At 39.6% G+C, this 24,345-nt stretch overlaps 2 protein-coding genes across 6 annotated transcripts in view; one reads left to right on the top strand and one right to left on the bottom strand.

Annotated features, from left to right (window-relative positions):
- armc2 (armadillo repeat containing 2) overlaps positions 1-7,446 on the top strand; it is a 109,896-nt gene extending 102,450 nt beyond the window's left edge. For all 3 annotated transcript variants that reach the window (XM_059982986.1, XM_059982987.1, XM_059982984.1), the window contains one exon: positions 4,909-7,446. In XM_059982986.1, the coding sequence (XP_059838969.1) occupies positions 4,909-5,081 (173 nt within the window). In that variant the 3' untranslated portion in view covers positions 5,082-7,446. The remainder of the gene's footprint in view (positions 1-4,908) is intronic.
- A 7,973-nt stretch (positions 7,447-15,419) lies between these two features.
- sesn1 (sestrin 1) overlaps positions 15,420-24,345 on the bottom strand; it is a 78,355-nt gene continuing 69,429 nt past the window's right edge. For 2 of the 3 annotated variants that reach the window (XM_059982981.1, XM_059982983.1), the window contains exons 5-10: positions 23,995-24,231; positions 21,175-21,325; positions 20,221-20,336; positions 18,113-18,303; positions 17,874-18,018; positions 15,420-16,560 (exon numbers count right to left, since the gene is read on the bottom strand). In XM_059982981.1, coding sequence (XP_059838964.1) covers positions 16,474-16,560; positions 17,874-18,018; positions 18,113-18,303; positions 20,221-20,336; positions 21,175-21,325; positions 23,995-24,231 — 927 coding nt within the window. In that variant the 3' untranslated portion in view covers positions 15,420-16,473. The remainder of the gene's footprint in view (positions 16,561-17,873; positions 18,019-18,112; positions 18,304-20,220; positions 20,337-21,174; positions 21,326-23,994; positions 24,232-24,345) is intronic. The other variant, XM_059982982.1, reaches the window with a different exon arrangement.

The raw sequence follows: 24,345 nt of genomic DNA, 5'->3' as shown, positions 1-24,345 counted from the left end.
GGTATTTGTAACTCTTGTGCAGGGCACCATGATCTCTGTTGCCCTGAGAGAGTTCTCCGTAGAGTACTGCTTTTGGAAACCTGGGGTTGTCCATGTGAGACATGTAGCTGGGCCAGCAAAGCTACCTGAGCAGCAAGGTGGCTCCAGTGCTTGGAAGTTGAGCCTTCTCCAGGACCTCATCGTTGGAGATACAATCCTGCCAGCTGATAACCATCATGAAGCAGAGGCAGTGCTGATGAAAGTGCTTGAGCAACCGGGTTTGTTTGCGGTACAAGACAGAGGCTTCAGAATCAGAATCAGAATCAGAATCAGGTTTATTATCACTGGCATGTGACGTGAAATTTGTCTAACAGTGTTGTGACAGCAGCAGCCCTGTACACCTGGATTTTTGTGGATGGATGCAGCTCGTTGTACTTCCACACACGTTTCTGGAGGCGCCCAAAGGCACTGCTACCTCTAGCAAGTCAATTGTCAATGTCCCTTACCACTGTAGCATCGTTGGAGATGACTGCCCGGGTAGGTGAACTGCTCAATCATGGTGAGAGGGTGGTTGTCAAATGTGATCCGAGATGGGTTGTAAACACAGTGAGGGGGCTTCTGATGGAGGGTCATTGTTTTCTTCAGACTGCCCATTAACCTGAAAGCCCTTGCAGCCTTGGTAAACTGTGACTGCAGCCTATAGCACGTCCTCTGTGTGTGAGAGAAGAGCACAGACACCCTCATATAGTAACTCCAGAAGGCACTCTTACATTGTTTTTGTTCAGGCGAGAAAGTGGCCACTCTCATTGCGATAAGTTGGCCTGTCACATGGTGCTGAAGAGGTTTTGTGTGATGAACTGAGAAACAACAGCTTCTCTATCCGGGTTAATGAGTCAACAGATTTCACCAATAAATGTCATGTTGTAGTACTTGTCAGATTTGTAAATGATGGTGAAATTCAAGAATTTTTTTTCTGTTGCAAAGAGCTGCCAGAGACAAGCAAATGCCAAGATATATTTAATGTTTTGTCTTCATATCTGGAAACTGTGTTGGCATCTGTACTGATGGTGCCCCATCAATGGTTGGGTCCACGAGAGGTTTAATTTCTCTTGTTAAAAAAAGAAAATCCTGACGTTGTCACAACACAGTGCTTTCTTCACAGAGAGGTGCTAATGTCAAAAACTCTTGGAGATGAAATGAAAAAGGTTCTGGATGATGCTACAAACATGGTTAACTCTTTTAAATGAGGACCAGTTCACTTGAGAATGTTTAAAAAAACAAAAAACCTGGACAAAGAGAACACCAATCTCCTCTACATACAGAAATCCAGTGGCTTAGCAGAGGAAGAGTTCTCAACAGGGTGTTTGGTCTGAAAGGTGAATGGCAGGAGTACTTTCAATAAAATAGTAGGCCAGATTTTGCTGATTGCTTTGAAGATGAAGAATGGCTGCAGAATTAGTCTACTTAGCAGACATTTTTCATCATATGAGCCAGTTGAACAAGTCTCTGCAAGGCCCTGGAGAAAATGTTTTGACAAAATTCTTGGATTTAAAAGGAAACTGAATCTATTGTGAAAGGAAATCTTGAAATGTTCCTACTGCTGCTTGGGCTTAAGAGTGAAGAAAGATCAGAAAGTCTCAAATCTTATTGAAAACCACCTGGAAAAACTGTAGAACAAAATTGAACAGTAGTTTTCCTCTTGTTCAACACAAGGGTATGACTGGGTGAGGGACCCTTTCTCTGAATCTTCTGATCAGCCTGAGAACTTGACTGTGAGAGAAGAGTAAGAACTTCGTGAGCTGCACTCTGATCGTGCACTCAAGATGAGATTTACTGACCTGTCCCTGGACAAGTTCTAGATTTCATTGAATGAAGAGTATCCTGCCATTCATAGGAAAGCAATGAACATTTTGTTGCAGTTTTCAATTTCTTACATGTGTGAGCAAGCTTTTTCTTGTTTATCAAGCATCAAGAGCAAGGATGGGGATCTTCTCATTTCAGTTGAAGGAGAAATCTGTGTATGCTTATCTCAACTTCGACCCAAAATTGAGTTTTGTGTAGCAAAAAACAAGCACAGGTTTCACATGCCAGGCCTATATTTGAGCCTGATCATGTCAATTAGTAAGAACATGTTTTTTCAAAGTCTTGTATAAAATTGTGTCTTAGGCTATATTTTCATTCATATTACTTTGGGTTATGGTTTTTAGTAACATTATTATTCATGTTGTAAATAGCATTGATTAAAATCAATTTACAATCTTTATTTAAATTTTATCTACCGAGCCTACCTTTAGAAAGATTAAATCCCATTTTGGCTTAAGCCAGTTATTTAACAGAAATTTATTGTTTGATTTATGAGTTTTTTAAATTTCTGAAAGGAGAAGAAAAAGATTAATTTCAAGAAAGGTAAGCTAAGCTTAACAATTTGTTTTTTCTCAAGAAAGGCTGTCTAAAATTAATTCTCTACTCAAAAGAGTATTGACAATTACTTTTGCATTATTATATCTACAACTTACAGATCATGCTAATATATCATGAGCTGTAGATATAAGAATTTTTATGTAGGGGTTTCCCCGAGACTTGAAAATTATTTCAAGGTCTCCTTCAGAACTAAAAGGTTGATAAAGGCTGATATAGATTGTCTTATGTTTTGCTGAAATTAATTGGAGTTTGCAATATTCTTATAGTACAATAATGTTTAAACATAGAAACATAGAAAATAGGTGCAGGAGTAGGCCATTCGGCCCTTTGAACTTGCGCCGCCATTCAGTATGCTCATGGCTGATCATCCAACTCAGAGCCCTGTACCTGCTTTCTCTCCATACCCCCTGATCCCTTTAGCCACAAGGGCCATATCTAACTTCCTCTTAAATATAGCCAATGAACCGGCCTCAGCTGTTTCCTGTGGCAGAGAATTCCACAGATTCACCACTCTCTGTGTGAAGAAGTTTTTCCTCATCTCGGTCCTAAAAGGCTTCCCCTTTATCCTTAAACCGTGACCCCTCGTTCTGGATTTCCCCAACATCGGAAACAATCTTCCTGCATCTAGCCTGTCCAATCCCTTTAGAATTTTATATGTTTCAATAAGATCCCCCCTCAGTCTTCTAAATTCCAGTGAGTATAAGCCTAGTCGATCCAGCCTTTCTTCATATGAAACTCCTGCCATCCCAGGAATTAATCTGGTGAACCTTCTTTGTACTCCCTCTATGGCAAGAATGTTTTTCCTCAGATTAGGGGACCAAAACTGCACACAATACTCTAGGTGCGGTCTCACCAAGTGCAGTAGAACCTCCCTGCTCCTGTACTCAAATCCTTTTGCTATGAATGCCAACATACCATTTACCTTTTTCACCGCCTGCTGTACCTGCATGCCCACCTTCAATGACTGGTGTACAATGACACCCAGGTCTCATTGCACCTCCCCTTTTCCTAATCAGCCACCGTTCAGATAATAATCTGTTTTCCTGTTCTTGCAACCAAAGTGGATAACCTCACATTTATCCACATTAAATTGCATCTGCCATGAATTTGCCCACTCACCTAACCTATCCAAGTCAACCTGCATCCTCTTAGCATCCTCCTCACAGCTAACACCAGCTTCATGTCATCCGCAAACTTGGAGATGCTGCATTTAATTCCCTCGTCTAAATCATTAATATATATTGTAAACAACTGGGGTCCCAGCACTGAGCCTTGTGGTACCCCACTAGTCACTGCCTGCCATTCTGAAAAGGTCCCGTTTACTCCCACTCTTTGCTTCCTGTCTGCCAACCAATTCCCTCCCCACATCAATACCATACCCCCAATACCGTGTGCTTTAAGTTTGCACACTAATCTCCTGTGTGGGACCTTGTCAAAAGCCTTTTGAAAATCTAAATATACCACATCCACTGGCTCTCCCCTATCCACTCTACTATTTACGTCTTCAAAAAATTCTATAAGATTCGTCAGACATGATTTTCCTTTCACAAATCCATGCTGACTTTGTCCGATGATTTCACCTCTTTCCAAATGTGCTGTTATCACATCTTTGATAACCGACTCTAGCATTTTCCCCACCACCGATATCAGACTAACCGGTCTATAATTCCCCGGTTTTTCTCTCCCTCCTTTTTTAAAAAGTGGGGTTACATTAGCCACCCTCCAATCCTCAGGAACTAATCCAGAATCTAAGGAGTTTTGGAAAATTATCACTAATGCATCCACTATTTCTTGGGCTACTTCCTTAAGCACTCTGGGATGCAGACCATCTGGCCCTGGGGATTTATCTGCCTTTAATCCCTTCAATTTACCTAACACCACTTCCTTACTAACATGTATTTCCCTCAGTTCCTCCATCTCACTGGACCCTCGGTTCCCTACTATTTCCGGAAGATTATTTATGTCCTCCTTAGTGAAGACAGAACCAAAGTAGTTATTCAATTGGTCCGCCATGTCCTTGTTCCCTATGATCAATTCACCTGTTTCTGACTGTAAGGGACCTACATTTGTCTTGACCAATCTTTTTCTTTTTACATATCTATAAAAGCTTTTACAGTCAGTTTTAAGCTCAAAAAAGAATGAAAACAATTCCAATAAAGGTAGATCTCATAAAAATGAAAAAAAAGCTCATCATGAATTTAGAAATCTGTTATGACATTTTTAAGGTTGCAACTAAATTACCATTTTAGCTTAAATTTTTTTTTAATTGGTATTTGATCATTTGCAAATCATGAAACCTAGGAGTTAGGAAATACTTTGAAGAATTCCATTGTTACTATTAGACATGTTTGCTAACATGGAAAATGGACCCTTTGGCATTTTTCCTTCTTCCTTTGTTAATTGTCAATATAATTGTCTCCCCAGTTGATTGTCTGATATAATATTAATTTTGATTTAGATTTTAAATTCTCTGTAAATAACTACCAACCTCTTTCTTGTATTTCCTAGATGAAGAAATTGCCTTGGATGTAAACATGAGTGTTTCAGATGAACAACTTATAGAACATCACAAAGTTTGCTGGGAATCTGAGTTTGTTCCTGTGGCCCAGCAGCTACTACACAGGATTCAGCGTCATCACAATCCTTTAGAAGCTTTACCGTACTCTCCTCTACAAAATTGATCCTCTTCCACTGATCTCTTCCAAATATATGTTCTGGTGAAAAACAATGCTTATTTTATTTGTCACACCTTCATTGCTGAATTTTGACATCATCAGCCATCATATCCGTGTCAGATCTAAATAGAAGTGCTTCATTTGCACTTTGCTTGGTAGTTTATTTTACTCATGGACAACAAAAATCACAAAATCTTGAAAATCTATCCTCTAAAATGAGTATTGTTTAATTAATGCAATATTTCATAATTAACAAACTGGTTTCTAGAGGCTGGCATTTGACCTTTGCATTCTGGTTTACCTTATGTTAATGTACAGTGTAAGATAAGGTACAGGTCAGAAAACTATATTTTTGTACATTATAAATAATTCTCACTTTGAGCTCAAACAGAATCTTTTGTGGTACTCTAATATGGTTAACAACTTTGACTTTGTTTATTTACTCTGCAGATGACAGAATAAAAGTTGAATATTTATGTCCTTACAAAGACTTCTTAGAGCTGTAAATACAGTAAGTAATCAAAGATATAGAATCAAAGGATTTTGCACAACACTTTGCATTGTATTACAATAGTAGAGGGATTTAAATTCTGTTAATTAAACAAATTAGAATATGTACATCAGCTATGTTGGCCATTAAACTATGCAATTGTCCTGAAAACCCATTTTATTTACCATTATCAACATGGTGGCGTACTTGGTTCCTAATGATTGGAAAGTAGCAAATATAGTCCTGCTATGTAAGAAAAGAAGAGAGGAAATGGAACTTTTAATCAGTTAGCTTGACTTCACTAGTAGAAATAAATTCTATTATTAAGGTAAAGGTAGTAGAGTACTGTGAAGATAGTAATAGATTTGGCAGTCAACAGGGTATTTTGAAAAGGGACTCACATTTAAGTAATATGTTGAGTTTTTATAGGTCGTAACTAACAGAATGGAAATGGGGAATACTTTATTTAGACCTTTAGACCTTCCAGAAGTTCTTCAATTTGAGGCCACACACTGAGGTACTAAACAAAATTAGAACATGTGGAATTGTACTGGAGAATAGTTAATAGACATAAAACAGAGAGTAAGAATAAATGAGTCATTTTTGGGTCGGGAACCTATGACGTTGAGATTGGCACCAGGGCTTAGTCGTTCAGATTCAAGAGCAAAGATTTGGATGAGGGGTCATATGTGATATATTCAAGTTTGCTTATGATACGAAGCTGGGTAGCACTTCAGATTGTGAGGATGCAGGGAGGCTTTGTAAGAATATGGACAGTCTCAGGTGGCATGGTAGTGTAATGGTTAGCACAGCACTTTATAGTACAGGTGATCTCAGTTCAATTCCTGCTGCTGCCTGTAAGGAGTTTGTACATTCTCCCCATGACTGCGTGGGTTTCCTCCGGGTGCTCCGGTTCCCTCCCACCCTCCAAAGACATATGAGTTTGTAGGTTAATTGGTCATTGTAAATTGTCCTGTGATTAGAGCAGGATTAAATCAGAAGATTGCTGGCAGCGTGACTCAAAAGCTGAAAGGGCGTATTCCACGCTGTATCTCAATGAATCAATCAATAACTAGCCAATGACATGGCGGACCCAATGTAGAATTGTACTGTATAGAAACATGCCCTTGGCCCACCAAATCCATACCAACCATCTAACACCCATTTACACTGATCCTTAATCATTCTATTCTCCCCAAATTCGCATCAGTTGATCCTGGATTCCGCCACTCAGCTACACACCAGGGACAATTGCCAATGGCCAATAAACTCACCAGATGGGTGGCACTTTGGATTGTGAGGATGCAGGGATGCTTCTCCTTCCTGCTGTTGAAATATTGGAGAGAGCTGGATGACTCAAGAATTACCTGGAGAAAGTGAACTCCACACAGACACTGAGTCACTGAGGCTCTGAGGTAGGTAGATCTAGCTGTACCACTGTGCCAAATAATATAACGGAAAATGTGAGTGAGCCTTTGCCCACTTTGATAGAAACACTAGAAAAATGAAGTATTGTTTTATTTTTGAGATTGAAGTGTGAAAGAGTTGGATAACCAGATAAAATATGTTAGTAAGGCAATTTTCCCAGCTTTCCATTTCTGTCGTACCTTCTTCAACAATGAACCATGGCTTCTCTACTGTTGATTTAATCGATTTCCCATACCTCTGCTCTCATCCTCTCTCTTACTGGACAGAAGAAGCATAAAGCAAAACAGAAATTCTGTGTAGTTTTTAAATGGAGAAACTAGGAATTATTGATGTCCAAATTCACTTGCTTGGCATACATGTGTCACTGAAACCCAGTAGGCAGTCAGAAAGGCAAATAGAATGTTGACATTTATTGCTAGAGGATTTGAATACAAGAATAAAATGTTTTATTACAAGTGCATATGTGTAATTTTGGTCTCCTTACTGGAAAAATATTATACTTGCTGTAGTGGGAGTATAGTAAAAAATTCACCACATGTTCTAGGTTAATAAGTCAGTCATATTGGAGAAAATAAGTGTGCTAAGCCCTTATTCACTAGAATTTAGAACAAGGTAGGGTAGGATTAATGTAAAAGCAGGTGCTTGATAGTCAGAAAGGCCTATTTCCATGCCTTGACACTCTCATCGAAACATGCATGATTTTTATGACTTGAGATGTACAAAACAGATGCTCTCCATCCTCGGTATCTAAGACGGTGGGGAGGAGAGGTGTGTGTGGGGTGGGGGGGGGTGGTTGGTGATAGCTTAACATCAGTAAGACCAAGGAATTGATTGTGGTCTTCAGGAAGGGGAAATCGGGAGAACACACAGCAGAACACACTGAATCTGAATCTGAGTTCTCATCAAGGGATCAGCAATGGAAAGGGTGAACAGCTTCAAGTTCCTGGTTGACAACATCTCTGTAGATCTATGCTGAGCCCAACATATTAATGCACATGATGAAAGTGCACGAGCAGCTCTATTCTATTAGGATTTTAAGGAGATTTGGTGTACCACCATAGACTCTGGCAACCTTCTACAGATGTACCGTGGAGAGCATTGCACCATCTGGTAATGGAAGGGCTGCTGCACAAGATTGTAAAGAAGCTGCAGAGAGTTATAATCTCTGCCAGTTCTATCATGGGCACCAGCCTCCCCATCCAGACATCTTCAAAAGTGCTGCCTGAGGAAGGCGGCATCCATCATGGAGGACCCTCACCATCCCTGGACAAGCCGCCTTCTCCATCAATGAGGAGATACAGGAGCTTGAAGCCACACTCAATATTTTAGGAACAGCTTCTTCCTCACTGCCATCAGGTTTCTGAACCTTCTATGAACACTACTTCACCATTTTGTTCTTTTTTTAACATTATTTATTTTTCTATATGTTTGCAATTTATAGTAATTTTTATGTATTGCACTGTACTGCTGCTGCAAAATAACAAACTTCACAACAACAGGACACTGACAGGATGCAGAGAAGGGCTGAGAAGTGGCAGATAGAGTTTAACCTAGAAAAGTGTGAAATAATTCACTTTAGAAAATTGAATTTGAAGGCAGAATGCAGGGTTACTGGTAGGATTCTGAACAGAGTGTTGGAATGGAGGGTCCATATAAATAAATTCCTCAAAGTAGCCATGCAAGTTGATAGGGTAGTTAAGAAGGCATATGGTGTGTTGGCCAACATTAGATGGGTAATTTAATTCAAGAGCCACGAGATAATGTTGCAACTCCATAAAACACTGGCTAGAACACACTCAGAATATTGTGTTCACTTCTGGTTGCCTCATTGTAGGAAGGATGTAGAAGCAGAGGAGAGGGTGCAGAGATTTACCAGAATGCTGTTTGGATAAGAGAGCATACAAGTTGAGGGAAGCTTGAGTGACATATAGAACTCTTTGGAGAGGAAGAGGATGAGAGCTAACTTCAGAGGGGATCAGAGTGGAAAGGGTCAGTAACTTTAAATTCCTTAGCATTATCATTTCAGAGGATCTGTCCTGCATTCAGCATTTAAGTGCCATTACAAAGAAGGCACAGCAGCGCCTCTACTTTCTTGGAAGTTTGCGAAAATGCAACAAATCATCTAAAACTTTGTCAAACCTATAAATTGACAGTGGAAATGTTTACTGACTGGTTACATCACAGCCTGGTATGGAAACACCAATGTCCTTGAACAGGAAAGCCTACAAAAAGAAACGGATAGCCTAGTCCGTCACAGGTAATGTCCTCCCCACTTATGAGCACTTCTACAAGGAGTGGTGTCAACAGGAAAGCTGCATTCATTAAGGACCTCTACCATCCAAGCTATGCTCTCTTCTTGCTGATGCCATCAGGAAGGAGGTATAGGACCCTTAGTTCCCACATCACCAGATTCAGGAACGGTTATTTTCCCTTAACCATCAGGCTCCTGAACCAGAGTGCGTAACTTCATTCACCCCAACATTGAACTGATTCTATAACCTACAGACTACTCTCAAGGACTTTACAACACGTTATAATATTAACTATTTATTTATTATTTTGGTTCTCAGTGAATCTCAGGGCAATAAATGGTGAAATATGTGTACTTTGATAATAAGTTTACTTTGAACTTTGATAGATATGTACAAGACCATTAAGATATAGGAGCAGAATTAGGCTCGTTGGCCGATCAGGTCTGCTCTGCCATTTCAGCATGGCCGATTGAATTCCCTCAGCCCTAATCTCCTGCCTTCTCCCCATATACCTTCATGCTGACTAATCATGAAATTATCAACCTCTGCCTTAATGTCTCAGCCTCCATGGCTGCCTGCAGCAACAAATTCCACAGATAAACCAATCTCCATCTAAAGAAATTCCTCCTCATTTCCATTCTAAATAACTATTCTGAGACTCTGTCCTTTGGTCTCAGGTTCAACCACCAAATCTACTCTACTCGACTCAATTGACACCTTTCAACATTCATTAGGTTTCTTTGATATTCCGCCCCCCTGCCCCCCCCCCCCACCCAGTTCTTCTGAATTCCAGTGAGTATAGGCCCAGAGCCATTAAACACACATCTTGTGGATAGCCAGAGATGTTTTCCATGTTTTCCTGGGGCTAATAAGTGGGGGCATAATTTTAAGGTGATTGGAGCAAAGTAGAGGAGGATATGCCAGAGGCAGAGCAGATACATTAGGGAATTTAAGAGATTTTAAAATCTGCACATGGATGATAGAAATGGATGTTTATATAGGAAGGAAGAGTTAGATTGATCTTAGAGCATGTTAAAAAGGTCAGCAGAGCATCATGGGCCAAAGGCCCAGTACGGTTCTTATGTCAATGATAATAAACCTAATATTAATATATAGACACCAAGAAATCAAGGCTTGAGAAATTTCTTCATTATATGGTTGTCTTTGGAACCCTCTGCCATGGAGGACAGTGAACGTCCTGTCATTGCTTTAGAACTCAGATTGATTGATATCTGAACATTAGAGAAATTAAAGGATAATTAGTGCAGGAAAATTGCATTGCAGTAGAACACCACCATGTCCCCATTGAATGTTGGAACTGGCCCACGGGATCTAATGGTCCATTCTTGCTCCTATTGCTTGTGGTAGAACATAGAAAACCTACAGAACATTACAAGCCCTTCGGCCCACAAAGCTGTGCTGAACATGTCCTTACCTTAAAACTACCTAGGCTTACCCATAGCTCTCTATTTCTCTAAGCTCCATGTAGCCATCCAGGAGTCTCTTAAAAGACCCTGTTGTTTCCACCTATGCCACCGCCACTGGCAGTCCATTCTACGCATTCACCACTCTCTGCGTAAACAACTTACCCAACATTTCCTCTGTACCTACTTCCCAGGTACCTTAAAACTTTGTCCTCTCATGCTAGCCATTTCAGCCCTGGGATAAAGCCTCTGACTATCCACACGATCAAAACCTCTCATTATCTTGTACACCTCTTTCAGGTCACCTCTCATCCTACATTGCTCCAAGGAGAAAAGACCGAATTCACTCAACCTATTCTCATAAAGCATGCTCCCTAATCCAGGCAACATCCATGTAAATCTCCTCTGCACCCTATGGTTTCCACATCCTTCCTGTAGTGAGGCAACCAGAATTGAGCACTGTACTCCAAATGGGGTCTGACCAAGGTCCTATATAGCTGCAACATTACCTCTCAGCTCTTAAACTCAATCCTATGGTTAATGAAGGCCAATACACCATATACCTTCTGAACCATAGAGTCAACCTGTATAGCCGCTTTGAGTGTCCTATGAATTTCGACCCCAAGATCCCTCTGATCCTCCACACTGCCAAGAATCTTGCAGTTAATGCTATATTCTGCCATCATACCAGACCTACCAAAATGAACCACCTCACACTTATCTGGGTTGAACTCCATCTGCCACTTCTCAGCCCAGTTTTGCATCCTATCAATGTCCCACTGTAAGCTCTGACAGCCCTCCACAGTATCCACAACACCCCCAATCTTTGTGTCATCAACAAACTTACTAACCCATTCCTCCTTAATAAAGGTCCTATATTTATTAATGTTCTCACACAGTAAACGGTGGGGCAGCTGGAGCTCATTAGTTGAAAGCATATTTGGGGTTTGTAACTAACCCCCCCCCCCCATACATCAGAATGACCAGTTGAAGAGTTGTAACCTGGATCACAAACTAGGAAATCTGATTAACAGAAAAAACATTTTAGGTCATATGATGAGCATATTTGCCTCCTTCCTTACTACAAGACTCCATAGTTCAAAAGGTGATCTGGAAAAAGAAATTAGAGCTACTACAATTTGAATAGCCTGTTTAAAAATTCATAGTAATTATGAGATTCTTTTGAGATTTAATTTAGGAAGTAATGAGCCAACATATTACATAAATGATAAGGAAGGGAGGATACTTAAAATATCCTAGTTGTCCATCTCCAGTCTCTCAATTCTTTTTTTTACATATGAAAAGGGACGTTTCCAACCAATCATGTCCAACTTACAGTTGCAAACTAATTAGAAAAATGAATACTGGTGTCTCAACACCAGTATTTACCAGAATTTTACCATTTAGTAGGCCATCTGTTTCTGCATTTGGCCTTGGACTAACCCCAGGAACACCCACCAGTTTTCAATGCAAAATTGTAGAAGAATGAGTGGGCCTCAGGCAAGTTACATGAATAGAAAGAGGCACAGTTTTCAAACCACTTGCGTCAAGCTGCCCAACAGAATTCAGAGCAGGCAGAAATGAAAGGCCATCAGAACTGAATGGCCACAGCTTTCACCTTCTGCAAACAAAGGTTTTCAGAATCATCAGAGAACATAAACCTTTCTCCTCCACTTCTTTCAACATTGGTGCTAAAATCTGTAATTTCACACTATAGGCGTATTAAACCAATTTTAGAAATGTAAAATTGTTCTAAAGGAAGTGGAGCTGCAGGAAGCAGCTTGCAAATTAAAGAGTTCACTACATTGCAGAAGATTCTGCCAACTGGCTTTTAAAAAAATATATAAGTCTACAAATTTCTAAAATAGATGTTATGCTAATCAGAAAAATCCACCCTTTATTCATTTATGATTTTACCGGAGGTACCTCACATGATCTCTTCACGAAGCTAATCATTTGAAGTAAACTAGTTTTATTGAGAAATGTTTTACCACCTAGATTGAGATTCTAAAGGGTGCTGATGCAGCTCTTGCATCAGGGCTCTGGTAACATTTGATAATAGTAAATGGGAAGAGACATTGAAGTGTCAGGCAATGAACACCTACCTCCATTCAACATGCCATTATCATTGCCAAATTATTCACCAAAAGCATAGTGATTACTCTTGATTGAAACTGTAATGTAGAAGATGCCACAGAAACACAGGAACAAGTAGAGACTGGGAATTCTGCAGCAACACACTAGCTTCCTTTCTACCAACTACTAAAGGACATATCAAATAACACTCTCCACGAGTGGGTGGACAGAATCCTCATTTGAGAATGAAATGATAAGCTATTCTTCATACAGACAATGGAGGCTCAGTCACTGAGTTCATGGATAGTGCAGGAAAACATAGCTAAGTTAAAAGACCAGTCACGTTCTTGATAAATGGTGTAAGAGGTTTGATAGACCAAATAGTTTATTCCTCTTACTGCTAATGTTTTTTAAACCATCTCTACAATCAAGGGTTGAGGTTCGAAACTGGAAAAAGGCCGAATTTGAAGAAATGAGAAAGGATCTAAAAAGCATGGAATGGGACAGGTTGTTCTCTGGCAAGGATGTCATTGGTAAGTGGGAGGCCTTCAAAGGAGAAATTTTGAGAGTGCAGAGTTTGTATGTTCCTGTCAGGATTAAAGGCAAAGTGAATAAGAATAAGGAACCTTGGTTCTCTAGGGATATTGGAACTCTGATAAAGGAGAGAGATATATGACATGTATAGGAAACAGGGAGCAAATAAGGTACTTCAGGAGTACAAAAAGTGCAAAAAATACTTAAATCAGGAGGGCTAAAAGACATGAGGTAGCCTTGGCAGTCAAGATGAAGGATAATCCAAAGAACTTCTACAGGTATATTAAGAGCAAAAGGATAATAAGGGATAAAATTGGTCCTCTTGAAGATCAGAGTGGTCGGCTATGTATGGAACCAAAAGAAATAGGGGAGTTCTTAAATGGGTTTTTTTTTGCATCTGTATTTACTAAGGAAACTGGCATGGAGTCAATGGAAATAAGACAAACAAGTAATGAGGTCATGGAACCTATACAGATTGAAGAGGAGGAGGTGCTTGCTATCTTGAGGCAAATCAGAGTAGATAAATCCCTTGGACCTTGAAGGAGACTAATTTTGAAATTGCTGGTGCCCTTACAGATGTATTTAAAATGTCGGTATCTACAGGTGAAATGCCAGAGGATTGGAGGATAGCTCATGCTGTTCCATTGTTTAAGAAAGGCTCTAAAAGTAATCCGGGAGATTATAGGCCGGTAAGTTTGACGTCAGTAGTAGGTAAATTATTGGAAGGAGTACTAAGAGATAGGATCTACAAGTATTTAGATAGACAGGGACTTATTAGGGAGAGTCAACACAGCTTTGTGTGTGGCAGGTCATGTTTAACAATTCTATTAATTTTTTCAAGGAGGTTACCAGGAAAGTGGATGAAGGGAAGGCAATGGACACTGTCTATGTGGACTTTAAGTAAGGCCTTTGACAAGGTCCTGCATGGGAGGTTAGTTATTCAGATTCAGTCACTAGGTATAACATGGTGAAGTAGTAAATTGGATTAGACATTGGCTCAATGGGAGGTCAGAGTCATAGTGGAGGATTGCTTCTCTGAGTGGAGGCCTGTGACTAGTGAGGTGCTACAGGGATCAGTACTGGGTCCATTGTTATTTGTCATTTATATAAATGATCTGGATGATAATATGGTAAATTGGATCAGCAAATTTGCTGATGATACAAAGATTGGAGGTGTAGTGGACAGTGAGGAAGGTTTTCAAAGCTTGTAGGGGGATTTGGACCAGCTAGAAAAATGGCAGATGGAGTTTAATACAGACAAATGTGAGGTATTGCACTTTGGAATGCAGTAGAAGAGGGATCTGGGAATCCAGATACAAAATTCCCTAAAAGTGGCATCACTGGTAGATAGGGTAGTAAAGAGAACTTTTGGTCCTTTGGCCTTTATAAATCAAAGTATTGAGTATAATAGTTGGAATGTTATGGTGAGGTTGTACAAGGCATTGGTGAGACCAAATTTGGAGTAGTGTGTGCAGTTTTGGTCACTGAATTACAGGAAGAATATTAATAAAATTGAAAGATTGCAGAGAAGGTTTACAAGGGTATTGCCGGGACTTGAGAAACTAAGTTACAGAGAAAGGTTGAATAGGTTAGAACTTTATTCCCTGGAGCGTAGAAGAATGAGGGGAGATTTGATAGAGGTGTATAAAATTATGATGGGTATACATAGAGTGAATGCAAACAGGCATTTTCCACTGAGGCTAGGGGAGGGAAAAAAAAGGACATGGGTTAAGGGTGAAGGGGGAAAAGTTTAAAGGGAACATTAGGTGGAGGGCTTCCTCACACAGAGAGTGGTGGGAGTGTGGAATGAGCTGCCAGGTGAAGAAGTGGTAAATGCGGGCTCACTTTTAACATCTAAGAAAAACTTGGACAGGTACATGGATGAGAGGTGTATTGAGGGATTATGGTCCAGGTGAAGGTCAGTGGGACTAGGCAGAAAAATGGTTCGGCACAGCCAAAGTAGGGCCAAAAGACCTGTTTCTGTGCTGTAATGTTCTATGGTTCTATCAACCTTTCAGTTCTTAAATTCTTTCGAAAAATATTGTTTCCAAATCTTACATAATCCATAATTTTAATTGATAATTTGCTCATTGGGGTTCCATTAAATATTAACATTGACAGTATTAAAGAAACAGACATATTCCCACAAATTCAGTTTTAATTCAATGTCAATAATTACATTTTCAAACATTTACTATATTTAGTTTTACAACTGAAATGATGAACGTCTGATGAAAATACAAAAGACTTCATGCTGACACTAAATCAGGTATTGGTCTTCGGTAAACAGAAAACAACTGCAGCTTTGTTAGGTAAGCTGTTAATGGTTAAAATATCACATTTAAAATTATGAGTTTGTTGCTACAATCTAAACACTGCTGTCCAGTCACCCAGACACAGTTACTACTGCCATCACTGTCAAAAATAACTAAACTCTTTTTTGTAGGTAGTAATAGCTATGGCAGTCATATCCTGCATTACAAACTACATACAGAACACATCGCAGTGTATGTGTTTTTCCCAGATGACAGAGAAACTCAGTGTTCTTTCAGACAACATTCTGGGTAAAACTGAACTGTATTCGTCACTACGCCACCAATTTCGGAAACAAAATATGAAAATAAAACACAGTTTCACAGAAGAAATGCAAGTTCTAGAAACATCTGAAGTTTACAGTTGCAGGAAAATTCCAGCAAATAAAGTCACCACTGCAGTTTGTCACAGTATAGGGCTCAGATGGCTGCAGTATACAGTTTGATGACCTTAGCTCAGCTTAGACAACTGGTGATTGCAGCAATCCATTGGCAGGAATAGCAGCACCAACAACTTTCAACTACAAAATTTCTCGAGATACAAAATCTGTCAGAACCTATTTATATATGCAAAAATGTACTTTACTGCCAGTTACCTATAGCATCTACATTTTAAAAAGAACAGTTTTTAATGATGCAAGTAACTCAGTGTAATAGAAATTATTTTGCTGCCAAAACACACATGGGCGATCAAATACATAGTATGCACATTGGTTCTTCACACTTCCATTGCTCTTCTGTGCAAGACCAGCCATAATGTGACACAACACTTCTCTCATGATGTATGGCACAATGGAACTTGAGGGTCACTAGCTTCCTTTGGTTCAAATGAGCTGGCGGTTTCTTCTGCTGGCAAATAATGGTCATGAAAGGGCAGGATCTTCATGTTAGATGTCGTGTAAGGGCTGTCAGAGCATAGAGAAGTTCTGCCTGCATACGAGCTTCCATGAGCAGCAAATTTATATGAATCTGAAGGATGGAAAGAGAATGAGAAATTGAATTTTACATCTGGAATATTTGAATATTTGAAATTGCTGGTAAAAATGTACACCAACTACTCTTTTAGAGTTAGCTCGATGGAGTGATATTTCAAATAATGAACTCCACATGACTGCCAAGAAGCTACAAACCTGTATTTGTTCAAACTGGAGTTGAAAGCAAACATCTGGCCCACAATACAAGGAAATCGTTAATCTTTATGGAGGTGGGGGGGGGGCGGGCGGGGGAGAGAGACCTCACCAGCTATATGACATTTGTTATGTTTGAATTGAAATCAATTAAATAAAAATATAGTAGTCATAATTAGCTGAAACCAAGCATGAATTTTAAAATCAGAACATTACAAAAGACATTCTTAGATATCCTTAGGGAGACGAGGAACTCCATAGTTTTAAGAAAACAACTGAACTGAATTGGTAAAGTTTTGCTTTCCTCTTTATCCTCCAGCTGTTTTTCTTGCACACACACAAACAATTTTGCAGAGCTTGAGAATATCATTAGTTCTCAATCATTACAAATGGGACTACACTTCAGAAGTTAATCAGCTTTAACAAGCTTCATGCTGTTCAATGGCATTAAGTTAAAGAACAACTCTGTCCCTACTAAACATAGATACAAGTGCATTTTGAACAGGAAAAATAGCACAAAAAAGACTGGAATAAAGTCACTAGGACAGATTACTCATCCCTAACCTAAGGCAGCAAACCTCAGTTAACACATACTCCATGGCACAAGAAACCGTAGTGAAGACACCAGGAGAAATTTCTCATCCCTAACCCTAAGGAAGCAACCCCAAGTTAGCATGTCTCTACATGAGAATTTGCTGTTCACTTAGCATTGATGCTAGAGTCAAATTATTTGGCTAGTGATTATAATACCTGGATTTTTCATATTTCATTTACTCAATGTGCTCATGGTTAAACAAATTTGCAATGGGTGCCATTATCATTATCACCTCCAAAGGGAATGTAGTTTAAAACTTTTGTAAGGTGTAAAGCTAACAAATACCACTTTGCTGTTTCTGCTTTATATTAAAATGAATTGGAAACATCAGCATTGAAGTATATTAAAATATCCTATAAATTCCAAAGATATGAGAAATATTATGTTAGACATTAAAATACAGGACAATTGCAGTTAGAGTTCTTCTCAAGAATGAGGCACCATATAGATGGAAATACCACATTGGAACAGACCCTACCACAAGCCAATGTGTGAATGAAAAGTAAATACTGAGCAGGTTTTAAAACAAATTCTGAATTTTCAGTGAAAAACTTACATACCTTCTCAGAGTGTTTGAATTGTCTCCAGAAGCTGTCATACATTCTTTTTGTGGTCTTTGATGGAGAGCAAACCACAGTTTTTATATAAACCTTACAGTTCTGATCCAAAAGCTGATTAATTTCATCATAGTCATAGTCATCATACCTGTCAGAAATCAAATAATCTGAATATACATATATATATATAAAAAAACCACTACACTTCAAAATTAGGTACATTTAAAAAAAAGTAAACTGACCTTATTCCAAACATACAATGGATATAGTTCCAGATGGCTCGTCTGAGCATTGAGGTATCAACATTTTTATGCATTGCCATAGTGTTGTAAGTCAGGTTATAAGCTTTCTGAAACTTTTCATCCAATAACTGGCCAACATCCGGGTAAAGTCGATTAACAAGGGAGTACCCATGATCTTCCCAAGTATAATCCTGTGAAAGGATTAACATACATAGTTTTTAAAAATTGATCATATTCAGCATGGAACATGATAATCCAGACAATGCATAATATTCATAGGCCCTGCCTATGGTTTAAATGTTTGTTAATGATGATATTAACAGACTGAAACAACAAAACCCTATTTATCAATCTGTATTGGTGATTAATATCAGCAAGATAAAAGGATAACATATCACAGACTCAGCCAATCTCAGTAAACTGGAAGTCATTCTATAAACTTGAGCAGTCAAAATAGAGAAAATGGAGAGAGGTGTGCGGTGCCAACTCATCACAAGCAGTACAGCAACTGAGCACACCAAAGACACTTACTGTTAACCTGATTGATCAGTCAACTGCTATAGAACGGGACATAGTACAGCAGTTATTGCCATTGCCTCATGCCTTCTAGGACTCAAGTTGACTTTTGGTGCTGCCTGTGTGGACTTTGCATACTGTCCACCCACATGGTGAAGCAATATAAAAGGCATCTGGGTGTTCCAATTTCATTTCATCCTGATAGGTTAATAGGCTACTATATTCCTTAGAAGTTGTTACAAGCAAAGAGAAATAGATTCAGAGGGTAATGATAGACATGTTTAAGATAGAACATGCTGCAGAATACAGGTCGAGTACCCTGTATCCAAATTGCTGGGAGCTGGAAGTGTTTTGGATTTTGGGATACATGATGCGATATCTTGGGATCGCCATCATTTCTGACTCAATCTTATGTGCTACTTTGTTTTACTGTTCATCACATGCATATACTTAACAGTAAAAGATATCGCATATAATTAATATAGTGAAAATATCATGTATGAAGGGAAGAAAAGCAGTATGGCAGCATTGGGAAAGTACCTGAATCAGCTGTGAAAACAACAAACAATGGCAGGCTTTCAGCCTTCACCTATGATGCCCAGTTTTGATTAAAAGGTTACAGTACAATATATTTGTATTTTACTTTTTTTTTTAAAAAAAGATTTTATATATACCATAAAAAAATCAGTATTTTAGACATTCTGATGTTAGATTTTCATTAGCGATAGTCTTAACAACTCAAAGCTTCGGGATCAGCAGGCGCTTTATCTTTTTTAAATCTTTAAAATTTTAAAGCTGTGCCTTTTCTTAAATTTCTGCAACCAGGCTGCTGAATATTGACAATTACCTTCGATTTTCAGTTTGTCACAACAGATCTTTGCTTGTTTCATGATCAGCATACTGTCAAGTGGCATAAATTCTGAGCAGATGAATGCATTCTTTCAATACGTGACTGGGATCTTCATTTTTTGCTTTATGCAGTGTTCTATTTTTCATTAACACTTGTTCATTACATGTGTAAGGTCACTTCCCAGAACTGTTTGTGGTGTGCAGAGACCTGTGCATCACCTGGGAAACTTCCCAGTACCTTGAGGAATTTTCCATTTGTGATGTCATGTCAGCACTTAAAAAAATTTGAATCTGGAGGTTTTTGGAATTTGGAATTTCAGATGAGGGGTTCTCAACTTGTATAGAGGAATGGGGAGAAGGGGTCCCAATGGAATTGGCTCCCTGGAAGCAGGTGTGGTCCCAATGAGCAAAAAAAGCCTCCTCCTGACATTTTATAAAAATAAAATGTGACTTTGATGACCCATCCTCCAAATAGTCCAATACTTTTAATGCAAAAATATGTTTGGGTAGGTTTGAAATTGTTCTGGTCTCCAACCTTATTAATAATTCAAGCAATAACAATGGGAAAAGAGAAATTAAAACCAGCCGGGCTTTTTCAAGTACCTCACCCTCATGACATGACTAGACGAACATAACCTGGGCACTGCATCCTACAAATTCTGTCCTACAGCCTAAAAACATAACATTTTGATACAAAATATAACAAATACTTGAGGCCAAAGAAGATATCTCTAAAGTTTTACCTGAGCTCGAAAAGTGGGCACATATTGCTCACCATATCTGCAAAAGTCCTTGTAACCGTAGCTTGGGTCTTCAAAATGACGAGAAATCTCCCTGATGTCTATCGATTTCTCATTTTCTGCAATTGAAACAAAAGCATGAACCGATGTAGCCAAAGGCATTGGAATCCAGTTGCATGCCGCACTGCAGACTCACTGCCTCAGCGCAGAACATCATGAGTGCCTGCGGTTGGCTATCATAGGCCCAACATTACACCCAAAGGCAAACTGCAACCCAACTATTAACTTTAGAATGCAAGTTACATTAATGCTCAAAGATCTAATGTGATGTGCTTAATAGACTGTCATGTTCATATTCAAAATGGTCCTACAATGAAAGAACGGAGCCAAACTAAAGCCATCTTCAAATATCTCTGGTAGAAATCAGACAGACAATGTTTTATTTGATTGAGCCTTTTAACAGCACTCAATTCAAGTGGAGGTGTGGATGTCAAGTGCTTTCCTTACCAGATATGTCCACATCCCCCCTTTAAACAAATAAAGAATGAATCACTGGAAGTAAAAATACGGAAAGAAAATGTGTTTGTGAGGGTAACAATAAGGTCTCAAAGCTCCAAATGGCCTTTAAGTATTATTTTGGACATTTCTGCTAAAAAAAATGTTTACCTTACATGTATGCACTGGTTTTCACACTTGCACTACCAACATGTTAAATTTATGTACAGCTACCACACTGCTGCATCTTTAAGCTGCAACCACAATGCTTCGCATCTGTAGACAAACTATACCACCATATATATCATCTTCCATCACATTTTCCAGTTCTGATGGAGGCAAATCACTAAATGTTTCTCTCGCTTGGTCTCTGTTTAGTAAGCATTACCAGAATTTATTATTTTATTTAAGCCTATCAACTATCAACCAACACTAACATAACTTAACAGAGATTATTTTCACCTGACGATGTAACAAAGAAACTCTCTGTCTTTTCTCGCTCAAATCTTGTTGCCATTTCCTCTTGGCTTGTTTCCGCTTCACCTCTGCATTCTTGTAGGTGTTTCATTTTTTCCATCAGGGCTTCTACTTCACAAGTGGTTTCGATAACCTGCTAAAAGCACAGATCTTTTTCACTGCACTCTAAGATGACCTCCTGTACAATTAAAAAAAAGCTATTGTGCAGCATATAATTTTGCAGCAGAACTCGCAAGGCTTATCAGGCAGCTTTTAACAAAATAAATTAAAAAGGAAATATCCTCATCATAAATCACTTTTAAAACTGGGGCAAAAAATTACTAAGAAAAATAAATCCTGCAGTTCATTTAAGAAGTAAGCAACTTTGACTCATTGTAGCCACCTGGTGTAGGTAGAGCAAACATTTAAAAGGAAGCAACTTACTTCTGTGCAAGCCTTGCTTGCACTTTGCATGATGCATTTTGCAACATCTTAAACCTTACCCTAAACCCTCTGCATATTACTGATACACATTTTCAGAAAGCAACGCTGTTTAAGGCCATACTTTGATGATGATAATTATCTGGAATGCTGAAGTAATGTAATTAGATCAAAAACTTGAACTGTGAACCTCATTTACAAAACTTCTTAAAGAGTTTCAAATCATAAACAAGAGATTCTGCAGATGCTGGAAATCCTGAGCAACACGTTTAAAATGCTGGAGGAAATCAGCAAGCCAGGCAGCATCTATGGAAGTGAGTAAACAAGACCCTTCTTTAGGACTGAGAAGAAAGGGGAAGATGTCAGAATAAAACGATGGGGAAAGGGGAAGGAGGTCTAAATAGGTGATAGGTGAAGCCAGGTGGGTGGGAAAGCGTCTGATAGGAGAGGGCTCTTTGGGGAGCTGATGCTTCCTGTTGGAACAAGTGGGGGAGGGGAGAATGTTGACGCTTTGCTGCTGCTTGTGTGTGGGGGGTGGCTTTGGGGTTTAACATTTTTCCGTCATTTATTCTTTGGGGTTTTCTTCTGTTTTGTGGATGTCTGTGAAGAGCAAGCATTTCACGAGGTATATTGTAGACATTTGCTGATATTAGGTAGGACCATTGAGAGTGGAAGGAGAGGCACCAGGGGAGGTGACAGGCAGGTGAGAAGAGGAGGAAGAGGCCACAGTGGGAAAAGAAGAAGAGGGAAGGGAAGGCAGAGCTTAGTTACAATGGCGTTAAACAGCAACTCCTTTGCTTGCACCTTCGGAAACTGCACTACATCCATCTCTAATATTTCAATTTTTCCCTTTCAGGGTTGTTTTGAAGACCCTGACTTCAGTTCTTTGTGAGAATGGGACCCACTCTCAGGGTTTCACGACTGGCTGTTATTTGATATGCCAAGGATGAGGCCTAAGAGCTCAGCTCGCCTTCGGAGGCCCAGGATCCCGTGGCCCTGGAGACGGGCGGATCGAAGGCCGGCGTTCCGATCGGTGTGTCATGGGAGACGGAAGATCTCTGGCTGTGTGCCCAGAGATCTGAGATCTTTGGGCACAGAGCTCAGAAAAAGTGACACAACAGACTTTTAACATCGTAAACCTGCAAGTTGTTTGTTATGTCTCCCCTCTCACTATGAAACGGAGAGCCCTCTTTCTCCCTTATCAGGGAGAGAGAGAGAGCCTGTGGTATGTCGAATACTGGATGAACAAGTAGTCTTTGGGGTTTTGCAAGTCTGTGTCTTTGCTACATGCTTGAGTGCTTGGTAGCGGATGCCGATGCTTTTTTTTGCTGGTGGGGGAGGGGAGAATTGTTCCTTTGTTGCTGCTTATGTGCGGGGGTGGGGGGTGGGAGGCCTTTGGGGTTCTAACATTTAACTGTCATTCATTCTTTGGGGGCACTCCTCTATTTTTGTGGATGGTTGTGAAGAAAAAGCATTTCAGGATGTATATCGTATACATTTCTCTGATGTTAAATGCACCTTTGAAAGGAAAAGAAATTACTGGAAGGACAAATCGATGTTCATGCCATCAGATGGAATATGAGGTGTAGCTCCTCCACCGAGAGAGCGGCCTCATGGTGGACCAACAAGTTGGAACTGGAATGGGCATAGTAACTAAAATGATTGGTCACTGGGAAATTCCAGTTTTGGCGGATGGAGCGGAAGTGTTTGAGAAAGCAGTTCCCCTGTTTGCCTCGAGATCACCAATGAAGAGCAGGCTGCATTGGGAACACTGGATACGATAGAGGACCCCAAGAGATTTACAGGCGAAGAATTGCCTCACCTGCAAGAACTGTTTGGGGCCCTGAATGGAGGTGAAGGAGGTGGTGAATGGAGAATGGGCATTTCTGTGGCCTACAGGGATATGCCAGGTGGGTGATTAGTGGGGAGACACAAATGGGTGGGGGAGGTAAAGGTGTGTTTGGTGGTGGGATCCCATTGAAGATGGTGTGGAGAATGAGGTTCATGGGGTGGTAGAAGACAAGAGGAACTCAATCCCTGTCAAGGTGGCGGGAGAATGGGGTGAGCACGGATGTTCAGGAAATGGAAGAGATGTGACTGAGTTTCAAATTAATGAGAAGATTGAAGAAAGCATAAACATGTTTTTTTTAAATCACTAAAGGAGGAAGGAGTTAAAGAGCAACTTAAGAAAGATTTACTGTAAGTTGACAACAGAGCCACAAGTGTTAGAAATGAGGACACAAAGGCACACCATCAATCAGATAAAAGCAGTGGGTGTGAACAATGACAGGAGGATATTTGAAATGTTTCACATTTTTATTTGAAGTCATTGTTCTTTCTGATAATCTATCATCTACGGACAACGTTCAATACTTCTGAACTTACTTCTCTTTCTTGAATATTCAGTCGCTCTTCCACAGCATTATTACCATTTGCCAAATCGGACACGTAGCAATTACTAACAGAAGGCAGACGAAAAGTGTGGCCTCCATCGCAATGTATTTCGGGGTTAATACCACAACCAAATGCGAAAGATGCAAGAGAATGATAATGTGTGAGCAGTACCACCACGTGTATCAATTCAGCCAGGGACCAGCCATGCTCATCGGCTTTTAAAAGCTTCTGTAAACAAATAAATAAATAAGTGTTAAGATACTGCCACAATCTGCAGCTATACATCATTCTTATTATGAACACAAACTACCACCATCTTTCCCTCCCACGCAGTCTCTGCTT

This window comes from Hypanus sabinus, chromosome 10 (assembly GCF_030144855.1).
Source record: "Hypanus sabinus isolate sHypSab1 chromosome 10, sHypSab1.hap1, whole genome shotgun sequence".
In the NCBI taxonomy this organism is placed as follows: Eukaryota; Metazoa; Chordata; class Chondrichthyes; order Myliobatiformes; family Dasyatidae; genus Hypanus; species Hypanus sabinus.
Note: the sequence above shows the minus strand (reverse complement) of the source record. Positions and strands in the feature narration are given on the sequence as shown.